Below are 19,673 nucleotides of genomic sequence, written 5' to 3' on the forward strand. Positions count from 1 at the left end.
CTAAACCTGGCAGGACCAACATACCTACTTTAGTAGGAATATAATTGGCTTAAACAAAGGAGAGAAATGCCACAATTGACAAACCTCCCTTCTTTCACCATTATTCTTACAGATCTCAAGGTGTAAGCCTTACTACAAATTATAAAGCTACTATTCACCTTTAAGAACATAGAGCTAAAGAAAAACTGCATATGCAAATCATACCATATTCATTTTTTTATTTAACTTGGGGATGGAATGGGGATAGCATACATTTTATTTGTACAATATTTAACAATCACTTATCCAAGGTGGGGTTTTCGGGACTTTTTTTTTTTTTTTTTTTTAGTTTTTTGTTAAATACTTGCAGAAAAAAATAGCAAGTACAATTTGACAGTAGTACAACAACCTGTGCCCAAAACACTGACAAGAAATACAGAGTAAAGCTAAAATAATTGCTTTCCAATATTTTGAGAGGTAACAAATAGGATATGGGTTGAGACTGCATAAAAAATGTACTGCTGGTTGAATATCTGAGGTAAATGATGTTCAAGATGCTACTTGTATCATTTTGCCCATAAATCAGTAAATAATTTTATGCACATTATACCAAATGTTCCTAAAAAGTAATTTTTTTAAAAAGGTAAAAAAGAGAAACTGGAAAATATCTGTGGTGAAGCAATTTTTTTAAAACAGTAATCAGTTTATTCCACCAAACTATCATCTGGCCTGGGTTTTTTTCTCCCCACCACCTGCATTTTACTTAAATGTAGCTATTATGTAGGGGTAAGGAAAGGGGGAAGAAGAGATTCCTTTTTTAATTTCATGATATATGATTTTATTTTAAATCCTAAACGTGGGGGGTTTTCCTGATTGTATTTTCAAAAAAACATCACCATGAAAGAGAGTTCATGGTACCAACAATTGTGGGGCACAGTCTCTCTTCTAGAAGTCACAAGGTACCTGTAATAAACATTCAAACAAGAATCACACATCACATGCTAAAAACTTCCTAGAATCTAAAATACATACAAGAGCTGTGCAGGGCATAGACTTCGAATAAAGCCAAACACTGGTTAATCCATCAGTCCTATGGCAGTTGATCATAAAGCATTCCTTAGACGAAGATCTGGGCAAGGTAAAGAGTATAAGTTAGAGCAGCAGTTCTGATGGGTATCAGAAAGGCAAAATACAAGACGAAATCATAAGGAGCACCATACACGTGAGGAAAAAATTATTGGAGTCTCAGTTTACCCCAAAACGAAACCATTTTTCTCATTCTTTGATCTTTCTTTTTTCAGTATCCCTAGCTTAAACTTTTTGTTAACTTGCCCACTCTGCACTGACTGTAAACCAAACATGAAAATGCCCTGCAAAAGAAAGTTTTAACAAGACTATCAGGACAGGTAGTCACTGGAACATTCTTAACTGCTTATAAAAAGTGTTTTTCTATTAGTATAATTCTCAAAAGGATACAAGTTTTAAAATTGGTTAGCTAGAATTACGTACAATACCCAGATTTCTAAAACTGTTTTCTAACATGAAGAGAAAAATTTGTCTTGTGAATAACTGGTTTTACAAAACTTATCTCTAGTGTTCACATAAGCCAAATGCAATATTCCTTGTTTTTGTTTTGATTTTTTTTTAACTTTAAAAAACAGGATTAAATATTTAGAATGGATAGAAATCAGTCTTCAGATTAACAATTTTCATGTGTGAACATTCTCATTATTTTCCCTTCTTGGTTAGTTTCAAAGTTGAAGCAAAACCAAATCAAGAAATTGAGAGGCTAAGTACTTTTTGAAATAGAGATGAACTCAACATTGAAATGGGAATTATAGAGGTGAACTCAACATTGAAATGGGAATTCTTAGGAATACAGTGACAACTTGAGCACATAATGTGACCAAGAGCACATTCTGTATGGTGTGTGGCACACAGACAATGCTATTACTCCTCTTTCCCTCCCCGCTTAGAGTCTGATGACCTATGTATTACTTATAAATAATATAACTTAGTATTCCCAGAGATTAAGTGCATATTATATGTAAAATGTAGTGTACTGTGTGGTTAAATAGCCATTTGAAGATAACACATTCACAGTAAGCTCCTGATAGTGACATGTAAAAAATTATTTTATAAAATTAATGTATGGATTTTAAAATGACCTGACAAAAGTATATAGCGTAATACTGGCTATTTGTTGGTCAGTAATCTAGAAATTCAGGAAATTAATGTTTTACTTTGGCCTGTATAAATTTGAGGAAGAATCCAATTATATTCTAATGTACTTTTGTTTTGAAAAGCACTTCGGTGCCTACCTAGCATCAATTCCTTTTCTTATCAAGGATAAGGCATGAGCTATCCTAAATTAATATCAGAGTTAGTTAGTTGTTAAAGCAATTTGCGGGAGGAGGCTAGACTGTTACCTATGTCAACATTGGTTACCTCTAAATGTCATTGCATATTTTAAGTTATAAGTTTAACTTGTTATCCCTGATTTGTTTTAAAGCAGTAATATCTGAAATCTGTGCTTAAAATTTACAGTCTCTATCCTAAGATAATCTTTACATACCACAGACATCAAATATTACTCTGACAAGATGGCACCAAGCAGAAATATGGTGATAAAGTTGTAAGTCTCAAAGCAGAGTGAGGAATTCTGGGTAATGACACTTCCTGAGGTGATCTTAAAACAGTGATAAAGAATGTCCCACACACTGTTTGGTGAAAAGAAATACACTACAATTTTACATATATAAATAGGAAAAAAAAAATCTATTTTAAAAGAATAAAAATGAAGAGCTTTCCAGTGTCACAGCTCACTTAAAAAATTTTAAATCATGCTTTAAATTTTCAAATATTCCCCAAACACAGCACACCTTAAAAAAAATACCTGGTAAGTATGCAATATTTTGGGAACTGGATATAAGATGAAGCTTTGAAACATGGGAAGAAGGGGAAAATGACACCATTTTTCATTTCAAAGGAACAACACTTTTTTCCTTTAAATTACAAACTAGCACAAGAAAAGCTAAAACACTGCTTTACGAATGGCCATTTACTGTTGGCACTAAGCATAGCTTACCTTTTTTTCTTAAATAACACAGTGAATTTGTAATACCTTGTTATAAAACATGGATCGATTTATTTTTCAAATTTTGTTAGTGTTTTCAATTCTATAATTTAGCAACCGTGGAACTGAGGTATACCTTGTTGAGGGAGGTTAAAGTAATGCTTGGAAGCCTCTTCACTGTACCCCACTTTGATGACTTTGTTTATGTACACAGAACAGCAGCACACTAAACATTCACAAGCTGTGTCATATTGGCATTACAATAGTCATTTATAGAAACACAACAGCAAATGCAATAAAAACAAGTTACCCTTTTTAAAATCTGAAATGAAAAGATTTTGATTTAAAAAAAAATAGCAGTAGTTCATTTAAGGAATTAGTGTCTTCTGACAGACATTAAGAAATCTGAAGTCAGTTTTCAAACACTTGATTAGCCAGGTCCAAAGACCCTTGATTTGGAGAGGGCCACATTCTTCATGTATACTTTTTCAAAAGTTCCTTTACAGAGCTTGCAATGTTTCTCTTAGTCTCGTGTCCTTCACGTCTCTGCTACAGGCAGAGACACATAAGTCTCCCAGAGCCACAGTTTTAGACGAGGGTCTTCTTTCCGACATGTCCTGGAGACATCCTACTCATTTCACACAGAAAATAAACTGTAAGCAGTTTCATTAGCTTAGCAGCTCCAGTTCAGAGTCCCGTTTCTCAGTGTGTACACGTGGTGCAACCATCATAGACTAGATTCTTTGGGAGGAAAGTCAACATTTGTCACCATTGTGACCACTGTTACAATGTCCTCTGTGGTAATGATATTTGTTAGTCTTTGCATCTGAGTAATTCTTTCACCTACACATCCAGCTGATAACCTGGCTTCTGCATCGTGATCCCAACATTCTTCTATCGTTTCACAGAGCATTGCCATCCCCTACAAAGGAAACACATATTCAAACACCACAGCGACTTTTGTTTTCTATTAGGAAATAGAATAAAATGTCCATAAAAATTGGAACTTTTGTGGGTTAAAGAAAGTTTCAAGATTAGCCAAGTATGATATTAGTCAATGTACACATCTGGGTAACTGTTGTATGCAGGAACATTAAGAAAAGCACTGAGAGAAATACAGGGTTTTGGTTTTTGTTTTGTTTTGTTTTGTTTTGTTTTGTTTTTAGCACTGAAGACTTACAGCAGGTGATTAATCTTTTTAATTCCAAAATTCCCTTATCCATTGTTCAGGAACCAGGTCATCTCAGTGCTATACCCTAAAATGGATTCGAAACTAATGCTAAACGCGGTCTACCCATTTTTTTCTTAGTTAATATCAGCATTTTTATGTTGCATTTAAATAGAAAGGTTAGAAAGCTATCCTTGAGGATTCTCTACATGGTTTTATCCATGTTTCTAGTTACACCTAGACCAAAATACTAGGACAGTACTGTTGCATTCTTCACCAACCTAGTCTCTAGTTCTAGAGCATCCTTAAGAACTTGAAAATCTTCCAACCCCAAATCAAAAGGCTAAAATAAACTCTGGAGAGGAAAAACTGGGTGTTTTGCTTTTTTAAATGGCATCACATGGGAAGGGTGGTGATGGGCAAGGTTACCTAACTATAACATGCTCAGAGCCAGGCACTCTTTTTCCTGGGGAAGCCTTCCAAATAGGAGACATCCATACAGGTAACATGGAGATGACAGCCCCCATGTAGGTACTATGACTTCATCATCTCCCTTGTGAGTATACAAACATAGCCCTAATTCTGCTGTTTCCAGAACTCTAGTACAGAATATCCTATATGAGGATCACCTCCCCAGAAAATCCTCCCAGAGATAAATTAGTCCTCTGAAAAGCATTTTCTTGGAATTTTAAGTGAAAAGCTAACTGTATAACTTACAGCATGTTTCTGCCAATAATCTCTTAAAACAGGCCTCTTTTTTTTATGCACAACAACTTCCTGCATGTCTTCAAGAGATGGATGCTGGCCAATTTCCTCTTCAAATGGCAACATGTACTCATCTACAGGTCCTGAAATGTAAAAAAATATATATACATATATTTTAATTCAACTCTTTCTGACTTCCAAACTGGAACAAACTTTCTAAAACACTCTGTGTATCTATCACCTTTTCCCAATTGTTATATGCTATAACTGATGGACTTATACCACACTGTGACCCAAACTCTAATTTAGGGGAAATAAAAGTCTGTGATTTGGCATGTAACCCTACTAAGAATTGTATAAGGAACTTTCTTATCTATTGTATGAGGAATGGCTATCTCCATTTATATATAGGACAAGGTCAACCATCAACACTTGCAAATATAGTGTCCCTTTAAGGTCTCAACTCTTGCAATTCAGACGGTAAACGGTGGTGCTTCCATCTCTGAAGACTTTGAGTTCAGTCTGTTATAACCATCTTTATCCCAGGAAACACTCAAACCCTCAACACTCTCCACATGAGGAATTATTTGCCTCAGAGTTACACCTCTTTTCTGCCCTCACCAGGACTAACAAAAATATTTAGTTTTGTTTTTTTTTTTTAATCACAAACATTCTCTAAACAGGGTTCCCAAGAAGTCAGAATGTGCCTTCAGAGACAAGCAAAATTCAACAACATAAATGATTCCTTTTTTCTTGGGCCTACTCAAACAGGAAAATGCAGATAGGAGTTAATAACTAATATTTGATGAACATTTCCCCTGACCAGGAACTTTATATTATTTACTTCCATTTTACCTTCACAGATTGAAAGTGGCATTACCTCTAATTTTACATCTAAGAAAAAAAAAGTTCCATAACTTGCACAACTGTTAAGTGGTCGAGTTGGAATTTGAATCCATCTCTTAATAACTCAGAAGTCTGTGCTACTGTCTTTCCTTGACAGAAACCTATCACTAATCAGCAATTTCAGTGACGGATGTGTTTGTATATAGACCTAAACCTTGTACAGGCTCTTGAAATGCACCATATACTCCTGGATAGAAGAATATAAGTTATAAACGATGAATCATACAAGCCATCTAACTCGACTCGCTCTAAATGGAAGAATCCTTGATGCCTCGATAGTCTCTGCCTGAGCACTTCCAGTGACAATGCTGACAGTCTATGGCATCTATTTAACCTTTGCTACTTGAGTGTGTGGCCCACAGGTCAGCAGCATTGGCACTGATTGGCAGCTTGTAAGAAATGTAAATATCAGGCCCCAACCCAGACCCACTGAGTCAGAATCTGAATTTTAACAAGATTCCCAGGAGTTTGGTATGCACGTTAAAGTTTGAAAATCACTGAATTGAACCATCAACAATTAGCCATCAACAAATTCTAAAGTACTCACTTCAGCAATGTTTCTTTCTGCCCCAATTTCTGACCTGAGTCAGAAATGCCTGAGTCTACAATTATTTCACAGCACATTCTAGGTATTTAAGAAATATCAGCATCCATCCTTTTCTTTTTCTATAAAAACTTCCTTGAAAACCCCTCCTTCCCATCAATAGTGCAATATCTCACTCTTCTGAACTCCCACAGCATTCCCTTGCATTTCTCAGGTATTACATTCATCCAAAAACATTTACTGAATTCCTATGTACCAAGCACTGGGCTAGACAATTCATACTTACCTTACTCTAGAGTCAACAGTCCAAGAAAAAATGTTATCACCTTAATGAAACTTAATGAAACACAAGGGTAGGGCCTTGTGTGTTCTGCATAACATTGTATTCAATGGTTTGCTTTAGAGTTCACATTAATAAAGTTCTTATGAAATATATTTTCCTATGACATCCGCCATCTGACCTACTTCTGCTTTTATAAATTCACATAATAAATGTACTTTCTCTTCCACTTTGAACCAAAATATACTAAACAGCTTACTCTTCTTCCTATAGACTTCTAAGCTTAAATTATATCCAAGTTGCTTCAGCCTTTCTTAGGTCCTGAATCCACTCCCATGCCAAACCCCTGATTTGGAAGAATGAATGGTTGTCCATTCCTGAGTGCACGCTACTAAATTCCTTTAAAAGCATAGCACCCCATATCAAATTTCGTACCAGAGGTAGTCTGTCCTACACTAAGAAACTATTACAATACTAAGAAAAGAAAGTATTCTTATAGGTGAAGTTGGTTATACCTTTTTAAATAGTCAACGTAATTTCTTCTATGGTCTTTCACAATACACAGAAAGTTTTTAGGCAATCATAAATTAAAATTTAAAAAAACAGATGAAGCTAATATACATTTTTGGGGGAGTTTAACAGTCAGGAAGTTTGCCTTAGTCTCACATCCAAAAAAAGTGCTGTAACATAACTGAAGAGAGTGGAGACTTAGGAAAAGCACTAAAAACAGTATCTAGAACACTATAATTCTGTCACACCATGAATACAGTATGCAGGTTTATCAATCAATCAGTCAATGCAAACATTTAGATCAGCAGTTCCCAACCTTTTTGGCACAAGAAACCAGTGCTCCTATGACAATCTAATGCCTGATGATCTGAGGTCGAGCTGAGGTGGTGATGCTAGTGCTGGGGAGCAGCTGCAAATACAGATAAAGCTTCACTAGCTCGCCCGCTGCTTCCCTGCTGTGCAACCCAGTTCCCAAAAGGCCTTGGACTGGTACCAGTCGACGGCCTGGAGGTTGGGGACCCCTGATTTAGAGGACTTGAACAAGGACTTCGATAACAAGAACAAAGAAGAGGAATCCTTTAGAAACACGGTGCTGTGCTAGTGAACATTCACAATAATGTCTACATCAGATCAGACTTGTAAAGCTTTAAGGATCTTTAACCTGTAGCATGTCCAATTGTGTGCTCAGTCTGTCTGTTAGAGGATAGAGTGTTAAATTCAGTCTGGTTAGTTAGGTATTGGTTGCCATCACAGAAGTGCTGAACAGAGTCAGGCTGAGTGTCCTGGGAGGCCAAGTCCCCCATCTCTATACACACCTCCTCTCACCCACCTGGGGGCAAGACCCACATGACCTAACCAAAGCAGTAGCCCTCTCCCTACATCTAGATCAGAGTTCCAAATCTAGGTTTCACCATTTACCACTTGAGGCTAAAATAGGCAAGCTACTTAATTTCTACTTAAAATTTGAGCCTCAAATTGCTCATCTATAAAACAGAAAATTACTACCTCCAAAGATGTTTTAGGAAATAGGCTAAAGGTATGTAAAGTGCCAGCAAAACATCTGATAATGGTAAAAGATCAATACATATCGGAACCTTTCCTCTCTGGCTTGCCCTCTATCCCCTGCCTCTTGAATTCCCTTTAAGCTCTTAGAGTCTATTTAAAAAATAAGAAAAATTTGTACTTTAAAATATTACCTTTGAGTAGAATCATCCCTTTTCATACATGTGTAGTAGGCATATATATCTTTTTTAAAAACTATTTTTTCCCTTACCATCTGCGGCAGTACAGCGAGAAGCCAGTTCCCACAGGACTAATCCCATGGCGTACATATCTATCCTCAAAAATGCATCCCTTTGGAAGTTTATAGCACCCTCTAATACCTCTGGAGCCATATACCTCCGGGTACCAACCTGAAAAAGATATTAAAAGCAAACAGTATTCATACATTAACTTTATGAACTAACATTTTATGATTTTGTAAAAAAAATCAAAACCAAATGTGGTCTATTATCAGATAATGTGACTAAATTATGACTACTAGACTACAGAGTCAAGCAAAATTTTATTCCATTTCAAGTAATAAAACAGCCAAGACAGTGGGAAGAGAGGAAGCATCAATCGGTAGAGACTGATTAAACAAATAGAGTATTATACAGCTCTTAAAAAAAAAAAAAATGAGGTAAATCTATAAGGACTGATACAGAAAGATTTCCGAAAATACTGTAGGATGAAACAAAGTATTATATATGCTAATAATTTTCTGCATACATTTAAATACATCAACAAACATTGTGCTGACATAGGCTTAGAATTATTTCTCCCTTCCAGAAGTAATCACAAGAAACTGAACAAGAGTTGTGGGAAGAAGAATGGAATAGAGAAAAAAGCTATGTACTTTTCAGTTGTACCTTTGCATACTGTCTGAAATGTTTGGGTTTTTTTTAATGGTGTCATTGGTTAACGAAATCCATTAAGTTTCGGGTACCCAGCCAAGAGGTATCTTTTTAAAAAATACTTTAAGTGTTTCTCTTTCTCTGTATTAAAAAAACAAACAAACTAATAAACAATACAAGATGTAAAAAGAATTACCCAAAAAAGGATAGATAAACTTTAAAATTCTATTTGTACAAAATCTATGTGTTTACTCACTGTCTTGGAGTTCTTTATTTATATATGTCCCTAACAATTTTGTATTTTTCAGTAACAATAGTTACTAAGCTAGTACAGCTTGGTTGGTTGGTACTTGACAACATTCATATATGGATGCTTAAAAAACTTGTAAGATAGCTGGGTAGATCACAGTCTACTAGAGTATTAATAGATCTAGGGAGTGGCCCAGATATTGGTTTTTATAAAAAATTCCATCCTGTAATCTCTAGACTAGAAGTTGGGCAATTAACTGCAAATATACAGATAACAGAGATGCTTTAAAAAAAAAAATTACAGACTACTAAGATCTCAAACTTGAAGTTTTAATTCATTTAATATGGAGAATAAAGAAAAAACAAGTAGCTCTACTCTTTTTGCTACTTTAAATAACTATTTTAATTGTGCAATATGTAAAATGTGTGATAACATTCATTTTTATATTTTCTGGTCTATGAATCTAAAGTCAAGGAACCAATGATGCAAGCACTTAGTTATTTTTACCTCATCATGTAACCCAGTTGTGAAGGTGTTAAAAGATATAAATGAGTCCTAAAATTTTTTCTTAAAAAAATATCGGGGAGGATGATGAGGTATCAAAGGATTAAACTATTCCCAAAATTTGGTCTTATAATAATCAATCATACAATAAGCTCACAAGTTTGTCCCTAGGCTTTTTGAACAGTCTCCCTCTCAGTAATATTCTCCACAAAACTGCCTGCATTCCCAAATATGTTTGTGTCAACCTTTCTAGAACTATGACTGCTGATCATTGCACCAAACTAAATTCTTAAATCATTAGTCAATATTGCCAAAATGTGTTGTGCTATGATTATTTGATAACTGCATTCTTGGAAGTCAATAGGATATACTGGGAGAAAAAAAAAAAAAAGCTGAGAATTAGATGAACAAATAATTTCCATGATCTGAAAGATGGAGAAATGATCATACCACAGCCTAAGTCATTTGGCTTTGTAAGAAAACATCACCTTTCAGGACAAACTTTCTGATTAAAAGGTGACCTTGTAGGATTGAAAACACCTTTTCTAGCCTCACAGTTTCTGAGAATAAAATGTATGTATGATATTTTTTCCCCTTCTTTGGCCTTAAAGGTTCCCATTACGGAGATCTCTCTGTGTAGTCTTTTGACTACAGTCTCCTCACTCAGGGCTTTACAAGTGCTCAGAACCTTGCAGAGAATTCAGAGAAAAGCTATAAAGTTGATTATAGAGTTAATGAAGCAATAAAGACCAAGAAGCAAGAAACTATAATTGCTGCCTGGTAAAATGGGCAGTAGATCTTAATATGCTACAACATGAATAATGACTGATTAGTCTTTCATTCCTCTTAAGAAAGAAGTAACAAGTTAAAATGTGGATTCTTCTTCAATTAGTTTTAAAAATAGAATCCAAGGACAGCTGTCTAGGTTGTTTTTTTCAATTAATTAATTATTTTAATTGAAGAAATTATTTAAATTTTTTCCCATCTACCCTCCCCCCTCTACCCTACCTTCTGGTAACCACTAGTTGTCTAGGCTGTTTTATGAATTGCTTGATCTAAACCACTTGAAGTCCTAAAAATCCTTCACCATCATATGAAAATGTCTTCCTCAGCAAATTTAACATTATACTCTTAAGAGAGTCATTTTATATTAGATGCCAATTTAATAACCATATTAATTTTAGATCAATTCAATCCAAATATGCCATGCTAAGAAAACCTAGGACAAGATTATTTCTTCTTACAGTTTATAGTTATCATCCTTACCTGTCCATGGGTATCACCTGCAGACTTGCCAGCCTCAAACTTTAACGCCAACCCAAAGTCAGCAATACAAGCTGTTAGATTGTTTTTCAACAGCACATTTTTACTTTTGATGTCCCTTGCAAATAGAAAGATAGACAAAGTATTCAAATTAAGTTTAAACAAGTTACATCTTTTAAATTTTTTACTGACAGTGGGAAAGAGGGAGACTATGTATGCTATAAAATAATAATTACTGGAAAGTATGAAATACAGAAAAAGGGAGAGGAGGAAAAAGCTTAAGCAAAGTCTCCATATAGCTTGAAGCACAAGAGTACAGTGATAAACTCCAATTCATAACATGGACAGTAAGGAGGCATTCTTTCCATAACATAGTATTATCAGAATTATAAAGAGGTGCCATTCCAAAAATACCAATCATAAAATTACTGTTTTCTAAGATAATAAGAATATACAGAGTTTATAGCTAGAAACTCCCTTGAAATAGAACTTAAAAAAAAAAAGATTTTAGAATTTTCAAAGAATTGCTGAATTGAGGCCTTCTGCCTATTGGCACAGGTCTACATTTTAGAATGGTCTCTTATTTTAGTGGTTCTTATAGTCATCGGTCTGTATATAAAAAGCATTTCTAGGAATATGTAACAGAAACTTTCACCATAAACATACGCTGCTCCAGTTAGATTCTGGTGTCCTGAAAGAGTGACCGTTTTAAGGCATTCACACAGCCGCCTCTACACACTAACCTCAACAGGTTCATCCTAGAGATCATTATACCCAAGCTAAACATATTTGTGCCATGAGCAATGGTTAAATTTATAAGTATAGAAACAGAGACAAAGGGTGGGACAGAAGCGGCATAGGAGACACTAACAAATGCTACCAAAACCAATCACTTTAGACTCAAAAAATTTTTAGGGACCCTACTCCTAATAACCTTTGATGGCTCCAAAGGATTAGTACCCTATAGAACTGGGTAAGATCCAGAAGGAAGCAGTTAGACTGTATGTAGCAGGTGAGAAGAGGAGCTATTTCTGAGGTGGAGGTCATTAAAGGTCTGCAAAACCAGAATCTATGTTAGAGCTGGAATAAAAGTAATGCTTCCTAGCAACCTGAAACACCACTAGGGGCACTCGACTAAGTATCTGTTATGAATCGGTTCAAGCCTACTTTTAAAACAACCATCTTTAAATTGACTACTACAAGATGAAAAACTGGTTCCAGGTTCAAGGAAGTTAAATATGCAGTGTCAAAATGAATCCCATGGTTAAAGGAACTAACATTTTCCTTTTTGAGGGTATGACAATTGTTAGGTCCAAGTACTATTTCTTCACTGAAAAAAGGCAATTAAGTAATAAACCCAATTGTTCAAATAATGCCTCCTTCCACCTCAGCTCAGGTAATGTTCTTGTGGTCATTCAAATCACAAGCAAAAAAGATATTCTAAGTCTCTCCTTAATTACACTCCCTCATACCTATTTATAATCATCTTTGAAGTAAGTCATGTTTTGAAGTACAACAAATTCTTTCTCTTTCAATTTAGAGAAAATACACTTTCATTCTTAACCATGCTTTCAGAAATGAGACTAATTAAAACATAAGTCAATAATTAAACTAATGATGACTAACAATTAAGCTAATGATGTTAATATACACATTATACAAAATACTTCCTGGCCAATCTCTCAAAACTAATTTGAAAAACAAATGAAAATCATTCTACCTCCTATAGCATGATTAGATAACTAAGGGAAAAATAAATTTGTTCAGGGGATTAAAAGTTTAAATAATAAACAAATATTGAATTATGTGGGAAAATAATATAAATTTAGCTCTACCTGTGAGATATGGCGGGTTTGTGGCCATCTTTTAGGCCAGGTATATCCTCATGTAAATATGCCAATCCTCTAGCCATGGTTTCTGCAATATGACACAATTCATTCCAAGAGACCACATTAGCTTTAAGAAAGTCTGACAGTGAACCCTAAAGAAAGGGGGAAAAAAAAACAACTTATGCTCTTGACAAAAGCCATATATGTATATGGAGACTTTCCTTTTTACTTTTAAGAGGTTATAGAAGGCAACATATCTTTCCTTTTGGTGTATAATTATATCCAAAAAGCAATCTTTCTGGAATGGTTCAAGTTTCATATTAATAAATATTTGACTAGAAAAGAATACCACTATTCTTTAAAGGTTTACTACAAGCACAGATGGTCAATTTCCCTTTATTTAAAAGGCAAAAGTTTATTTAAAAAAAAGACTAGCTGAAAATCTAAAGTTCCAGAAAATATTTAAAAGGTTAAAATATACTGACTGTAGAGATGTTATATCATAAGAGTAGGAGAACATAAAATTAAGACATAGAAATAACAACTTAAAGAATCTTCCTCTAGATATTACTGCCATCATTTTGGTCAAGAATAAAGAGAAGTAAAAGAGAAACTTATATCTGACAATGATGAACCTGACTGTCAAGGAGAACATAATTTCCTACTTCATTAATGTAAACTCTCAAACTAATTCTAAAAGTAGAAAAATTGAGGGAAAATCGCAACTGTGTTCTGGTAATAATTACCCTACAAATGAGTGACAGATCAAAGATCAGATACATTTCCGACTCTAGTTTTACCACTAACCTACACTGATTACTGAGTTTTAACAAACAAAATTCAAGCTGAAAAAAGGGCTCATGTAATCAAATGGATGGTAAATGGTAAATGAAAATTACTAAGCATTGGTTATACTAAAATAATTATTTGTAAAAGGTAACTGCAGCATAAGAAATCAGGACTAAAAACTAGTTTTATATAAATAGAGGACTGGGTGAAAAAGTTGCCATGTTTGCTTTTTTATCAAAATAAATTATTTTATTATTTTTTTAAAATTTATTTTTAGTTTTTTTTTTTAAACGCCTACAGCACCTGGTATTCCTAGGTGGTCTCCCATCCAAGTACTAACCAGGGCGAACCCTGCTTAGCTTCCAAGATCAGACAAGGTCGGGCACATTCAGGGTAGCATGACTGTAGACTAAATTATTTTTTAAAATAGATTTTATTTATAAATATCAACCAACTACAATAACATACTGTTCCCAGAAAATTAAGTCTGAGGGATTAGTAATCAACATTAGGTAGGCAAACCAACCCAGACTTTACTGAGTTAAAATGGAAAGAAGTTCTACCTTTTCATGAAATGCTGTGATTAGCCAAAGATCCACATCAACACTGGTGCCTCGTTTTTCTGCACCAATGAACTGTAATATGTTCTCATGCTTCATTCCAGGCAAACTGTAGACTTCATATTCATTTTGCCATGACTGTTTGTCCTAGAGTCAAAAAAAAGAACAGTAAAGAATACAAAGAATACACACAATAAACCCTATCTAAGTGATTACTCAATAAGTTCTAAGGCAAACTAAAAGAAGAAAAAGCTAATACTAAAGACTCTTTAGTTTCACCTTTTAATAAAAGAAAAATCTGACAGTAGTTAACAGTTACATATCAAATGCCCTTCCTTGTTCCCTCAAAACACACTTCTGAGTTTCTAGTTTGTAAATACAGGAGTTATCAGAAATGCTGCACATCTGTATCTAATAATGGCAACACATTCTGTTTACAAGTTAGTACTACAGTGTAATTTCATCATGGTTTGAAGTTACTTGTATTACTGTTCAGAATAATCTCCCAAAGAGATGAAATTCAGATAGAATGACTTCATCTAATTAGAAAACATTTTTTTTCAAATACTAACATTATATCAAACACTCTTAATAAACTGTTTAGAATACCCTGCAAAGTCAACAGAGAGCAATGGAGTATAAATACGCAATGCAATAATTTAAAAACCATACACTCATTTGTTCCTGCTACTGATCCATGCCTACTACATATCGACTTATAAAGGACCGAGTTGCTTTTCACAATGAAAGGATAATGAAAGTGGAAGGCATGACTGCATAACGATGAGGAACCCTCTAAATCCAAACTATCTAAGAACCTTTGGCAAATTACATATCATTCAGTTTCCTCATTAGCAACCTTAGGCCTGTAATAGCATCTGCTACACAGGATCGCTGTATCATATATATATATATATATATATATATATATGATACTATATATATATGGATAATATATAGACACATATTAGTGAGTACTCATATATGTAAACCACCTCTACCAAACACAATAGAGGCATTCAATAAAATGTTAGCTACTGTTATTTTATTACTTATGTCAATATCATCCAAATATTTGTGAATCTTGGCACAGCAGAATAGACTCTTCCTCTGAGGACTAAACTATATAGTATCTGCATTTTCACCAAAAAAAAAAAAAGTAATAAACTTCTTCACAGATTCTAAGAAATTGGCTCTAGAAGTGGTAAGAAGGCTAAAATCTAGGTATATTAAGACATTAAGACAAAGAAAGTGATTAAAGAACTTTGGAATAAGGAAGATCCACTGTCTAGGTGCAGTAGTGGAGCCTAACCCAGCCAGGATCACAATACCATGCATGGTATCAGCCACAGAGGTGTATAAGCAAGGGACAAGGAAGAGGAATCATCACAGATCTATACCACCAATGGAACAAAGCAAAACATAAGACAGCTCAGAGGTGCACTAGACCAGAGTTTTATGAGGTCAACTCCCTTAAAAAAATAATAAAAATAATAAAATAATCAACAGTAAACCAATCATTTAGAGTCCTGGTTTTACTGCCTCTGAAAATTCACCAAACAAAATCTGAAGTGATTACATAAACACTCAAAGTAGAACAAAAATGAATCAGTTTGGTAATACACCTCCAAATGGCAATTCTAAAACAAAGCACACTATTCTATCACTCTTCTGTTTTTTTCTGGTAATAAGGTATTAAAAATTAACTACTCAGACAATTAATTATATTTTTTATTAGAATCCTCATCTTTGCTTTGCATTTCTTTAGAATTTTTATTGGCAAAAGACCTCCTGTATGTTCATTTATTGTAATTCCACCACTCCAAGCAAATATAATGACTACTGTACCATTAATTACAGATTAAAAAACTAATAAAATACCTGTATTGGAAATATTTTCACAGCCACATATTCATTGAGCAACTGGGCTTTCCAGACACAACCAAATCTTCCCCTTGCTTTCACTTCTAATAATTGCAGTGGCTTCAAACCTAGTAATGGAGAAGGTGGGGGTGGTCCTGGGTCCTACAGACAAACAGTGATAATATTATTAAAAAGCAGCACTTGATATGTATCATTCTAAGTATGAGGGGGAAAAGTGAGTATACTGAGGAATCAATTGATAGAAACAGTAAACACATACAAATGAATTAACTTCAATCTTACCAAAACTGAGTTCTCAAGCATTACTAATTATCTATAGTGATCACAAGGCAAGTAACCTGAATTAAGAGTTTTCATAGTAACATTAAGCACTAATGCTATATATGTATAGCAGGAGAAAAGATCTAAAATCTTTTTGATTCAGTCTAATTTTCCCCAACTAAGATTTTCTGTGACCTGTAGGATACTACTAACAGTATTCCCATGGTTTCATCCAGTTGATACTTCCTTACAGGATGAGGATTTGAAAAGTGCCAGAAATAGCAAAATATGACTGTGTCTCAAATCCTCTCCTCGAAATCCACGACTTTCCCCAATAACTATTTAACTTTAAATCTTTTCTTCATTAATCTCAGAAATATACAATCATTTTCAAACACACTGCAGATAGATATATCAAATATAAAGCACATAAAAGAAATGTCAGTTAACACTGCAATAGCCAAACTGTTCCGTTCATTCTAATTTTTCAACCTATTAACAATTCATCTCTTTGCATATAATTATTTCTCAAAATTGATCTGAGACAAAAATTATTAGTGTCCTGGGTCTGACTGGCAAAGAAAGCACAAATAATAATCCAGAAAGTAAGTGGTCATCATAGATGATAAGGTACAGCAAATGAAAGAGAAGTGTACTGCTATAGTTCTTTTTTTTAATGGAGCAAATACAGCATACAAACAGGAGTACAGCATTAATAAAGCACAAGGGAATCCTTCCTATACAAAGCAGTGAGGCAACCCTTCATGAAAGCATTGTTACCAGTTTAATATCTGCAACAAAAAAGGAGATGCAGGAAGCCTTTTGGAAAGCTTCTAGAGAACAGTAATAAAAATGTTTGAAGGGCTACAAAATGAGTATTGTAAGGAGCAACTAAAATTTCTGTGGCTACAGCAACAGACATTATGACACTGGGTGGCACCTAAGACACTGGAAATAGTATGTCACTCCTATATCAATGCATCTTTCTCTGACTTTCTTCTCTTAAAAAAAAAAAAAATGACAACAACAACCAAAAAACCTCTTCTAAGCTTCAAGACTGTTAGTGTTCCCTCTTTAAGCATTACTCAGTCCACTGGTGCCACTCAAGATTTTTAAAAGTTGACATCCACATTAGAAGGACCCTCAACAACAGAAACATTGTAAAGTATTAAAGAGGAAAAATATGCAGTTTCTCCTGAACCAAAGTAGACAATCTTTCACAAAATGGTTTCAGAATTCCCATTTTAAAACACTAAGATAAACTACAAGACTTCCTGTGACTCATATCAACCTCAGATATTTATTTTTAAAATGTCTGCAAAAGTTACTTTTCCTTCACACATTCAAAACATGAAAGGTTAGTAGTGCTAAAGAGTGTTTTCATTTAACAGTGACGAATCAAGGAAGTCAGATATAAACCTCATAGAAGTATGGTCCCTGAAGTTATAATCCTCAGTGAGAGGGGACACAAGAATCTCTAGAAAGGTTTTATCAAAACTAAACCCTCCCCGCCTCAGTCCTTGACAATCATTTACTCTTGTGGTTATTAGGAGATTCTACTGAAAAGAGTATGTTATGTAAGTGGATGTAGAGATGCAAGGAAAAAAGGTTGAAAACTACTCTCCTAAAGGCAAAGGAAACTACCCAGTGCTCAAAGTCCAAGAATTATTGGGTAACTGTATGAAAGAATAGTTATGCTAACTAAACTGAAAAAGTTCAACTTGAAAAACTAAATAACTCTAAAGTTAAAGTCAATGATTCCCCTTCCTTTAGAGATAATTTTACTAAAAAATCATGTTTTCGAAGTAGGGATGCCAAAAACTAAAGTGTACAGATAAGGGCTGAAAGCTGAAGAGATAAAGGGTAATGTGGTTCTAAATAACCAGGTAAAGGGTAATGTGGTTCTAAATTTAAACACTAAAATTTTTAATAACTTTTACATAAACTGATGATGTCTTTTAGATAACAAACACATTGCCTATTCTCTCTTCTAAAGAGTACCAACCACCTGGATATGATTGAGTCTGTATAAAATAGGATTTAGATAACTTAATTCATATGTCAAATTAAGAACATGTCAGCAGTTCAAAATATGACTTAATATGATACTGATCCTAACTTTAGGAAACATACAATAATTTTCAATGTCTATGCTTAGAAAAAAACCCACTGAATGTTTTGCAAACGTAGAGATAAACTTCAAAGTCCCCATGTTTCCACGGCTCTGTTTGGCAGGTTTCTAGCTACCATCATTTCAGTGAGAAATCTTAAGGTTGCTCCCCTGATGGTATTACTATTGTATAATAACAGCCTGAAAACACACTGATGTCAAAATTATTCATAAGTAAAAAGCACAAATTAAGAAGGGCCAGTTTTCAAAGGGTGAGAAAAAGGTCTACAAAAGCACATTCCTATGAAGTGTTAAAACTTTTAGAAATGGTATGTATTTTTAAATAATATTCTATAATATTTAAAAGGCTGGATTCAAAAATGAGTAGCTCTGTAAGAGATGATAACTGTAGAAAATCTGTAAACCAATCAACTAAACTTTTTTCTATTTCAATGAAAAAATAACTAGAATATTCTTATTTTATACTTCTCAGCTCTTCAGTAAACTGTAGGAAGCTTTAACTGAACCTCTAATATCTAGTTTTGACTTATCCCATAATCTAAGATTAGAAATGATTTTCAGTTTATTAACATCTTTATACTAATTTACCACAAAAATACTTGATTCTAAAGATTTATACCTTTAAAATATATAAACATCTGGGGAGACAAATTCAGACCTGAACTTCACAATGACAGCAGCATTCTGATGTTATCCATAAAACATGGCATTGCCCTGCTACATAGAAAAACCACTTGGGCCAGGGGGGCGGTGAAACTATAAGCACTACAGAATTCCTGAAAATTTTCCCTAAGTCTCCAGTTCTCTTGCAGTATCCATGCTAATTGTGCACAGTTAAAAATATATTCATTAGAACATGGTTCTGATTATATCTCTTCTTTACCCCTTTCCATGTGAAAATTATAGCACTGAAAGGCATGGTGTTTTGAAGCAACAAATAACAATAGCTGGAAAAAGTGCCCCTCACCTTGACACCACTACCCAATATCATTATTATAACCAATATTGGAATAAATTATTAGAACTGAAGAGCTGCAAAGTAGTCTGTGATCATTTTACTTATCCTGAGTTCTCCATATGAAGGGTGAACTCAAATCTAAATAAAGCCTTAACCCCTACACAGCAAAAGATCAAGTTAT

At 34.2% G+C, this 19,673-nt stretch overlaps 1 protein-coding gene and 1 pseudogene across 2 annotated transcripts in view; both read right to left on the bottom strand.

Moving 5' to 3' along the window:
- Window positions 1-3,100: 3,100 nt before the first annotated feature.
- The window catches only part of ACVR2A (activin A receptor type 2A), a 77,634-nt gene continuing 61,061 nt past the window's right edge, over window positions 3,101-19,673 (bottom strand). For both annotated transcript variants that reach the window (XM_011359664.2, XM_023530264.1), the window contains exons 5-11: window positions 16,140-16,283; window positions 14,262-14,405; window positions 12,916-13,061; window positions 11,084-11,198; window positions 8,442-8,580; window positions 4,941-5,071; window positions 3,101-3,977 (exon numbers count right to left, since the gene is read on the bottom strand). In XM_011359664.2, the coding sequence (XP_011357966.1) occupies window positions 3,783-3,977; window positions 4,941-5,071; window positions 8,442-8,580; window positions 11,084-11,198; window positions 12,916-13,061; window positions 14,262-14,405; window positions 16,140-16,283 (1,014 nt within the window). In that variant the 3' untranslated portion in view covers window positions 3,101-3,782. The remainder of the gene's footprint in view (window positions 3,978-4,940; window positions 5,072-8,441; window positions 8,581-11,083; window positions 11,199-12,915; window positions 13,062-14,261; window positions 14,406-16,139; window positions 16,284-19,673) is intronic.
- Window positions 13,990-14,108, bottom strand: LOC111739362 (annotated as a pseudogene).

The sequence above is a fragment of the Pteropus vampyrus genome, unplaced genomic scaffold (genome assembly GCF_000151845.1).
Source record: "Pteropus vampyrus isolate Shadow unplaced genomic scaffold, Pvam_2.0 Scaffold2, whole genome shotgun sequence".
Lineage (NCBI taxonomy): Eukaryota > Metazoa > Chordata > Mammalia > Chiroptera > Pteropodidae > Pteropus > Pteropus vampyrus.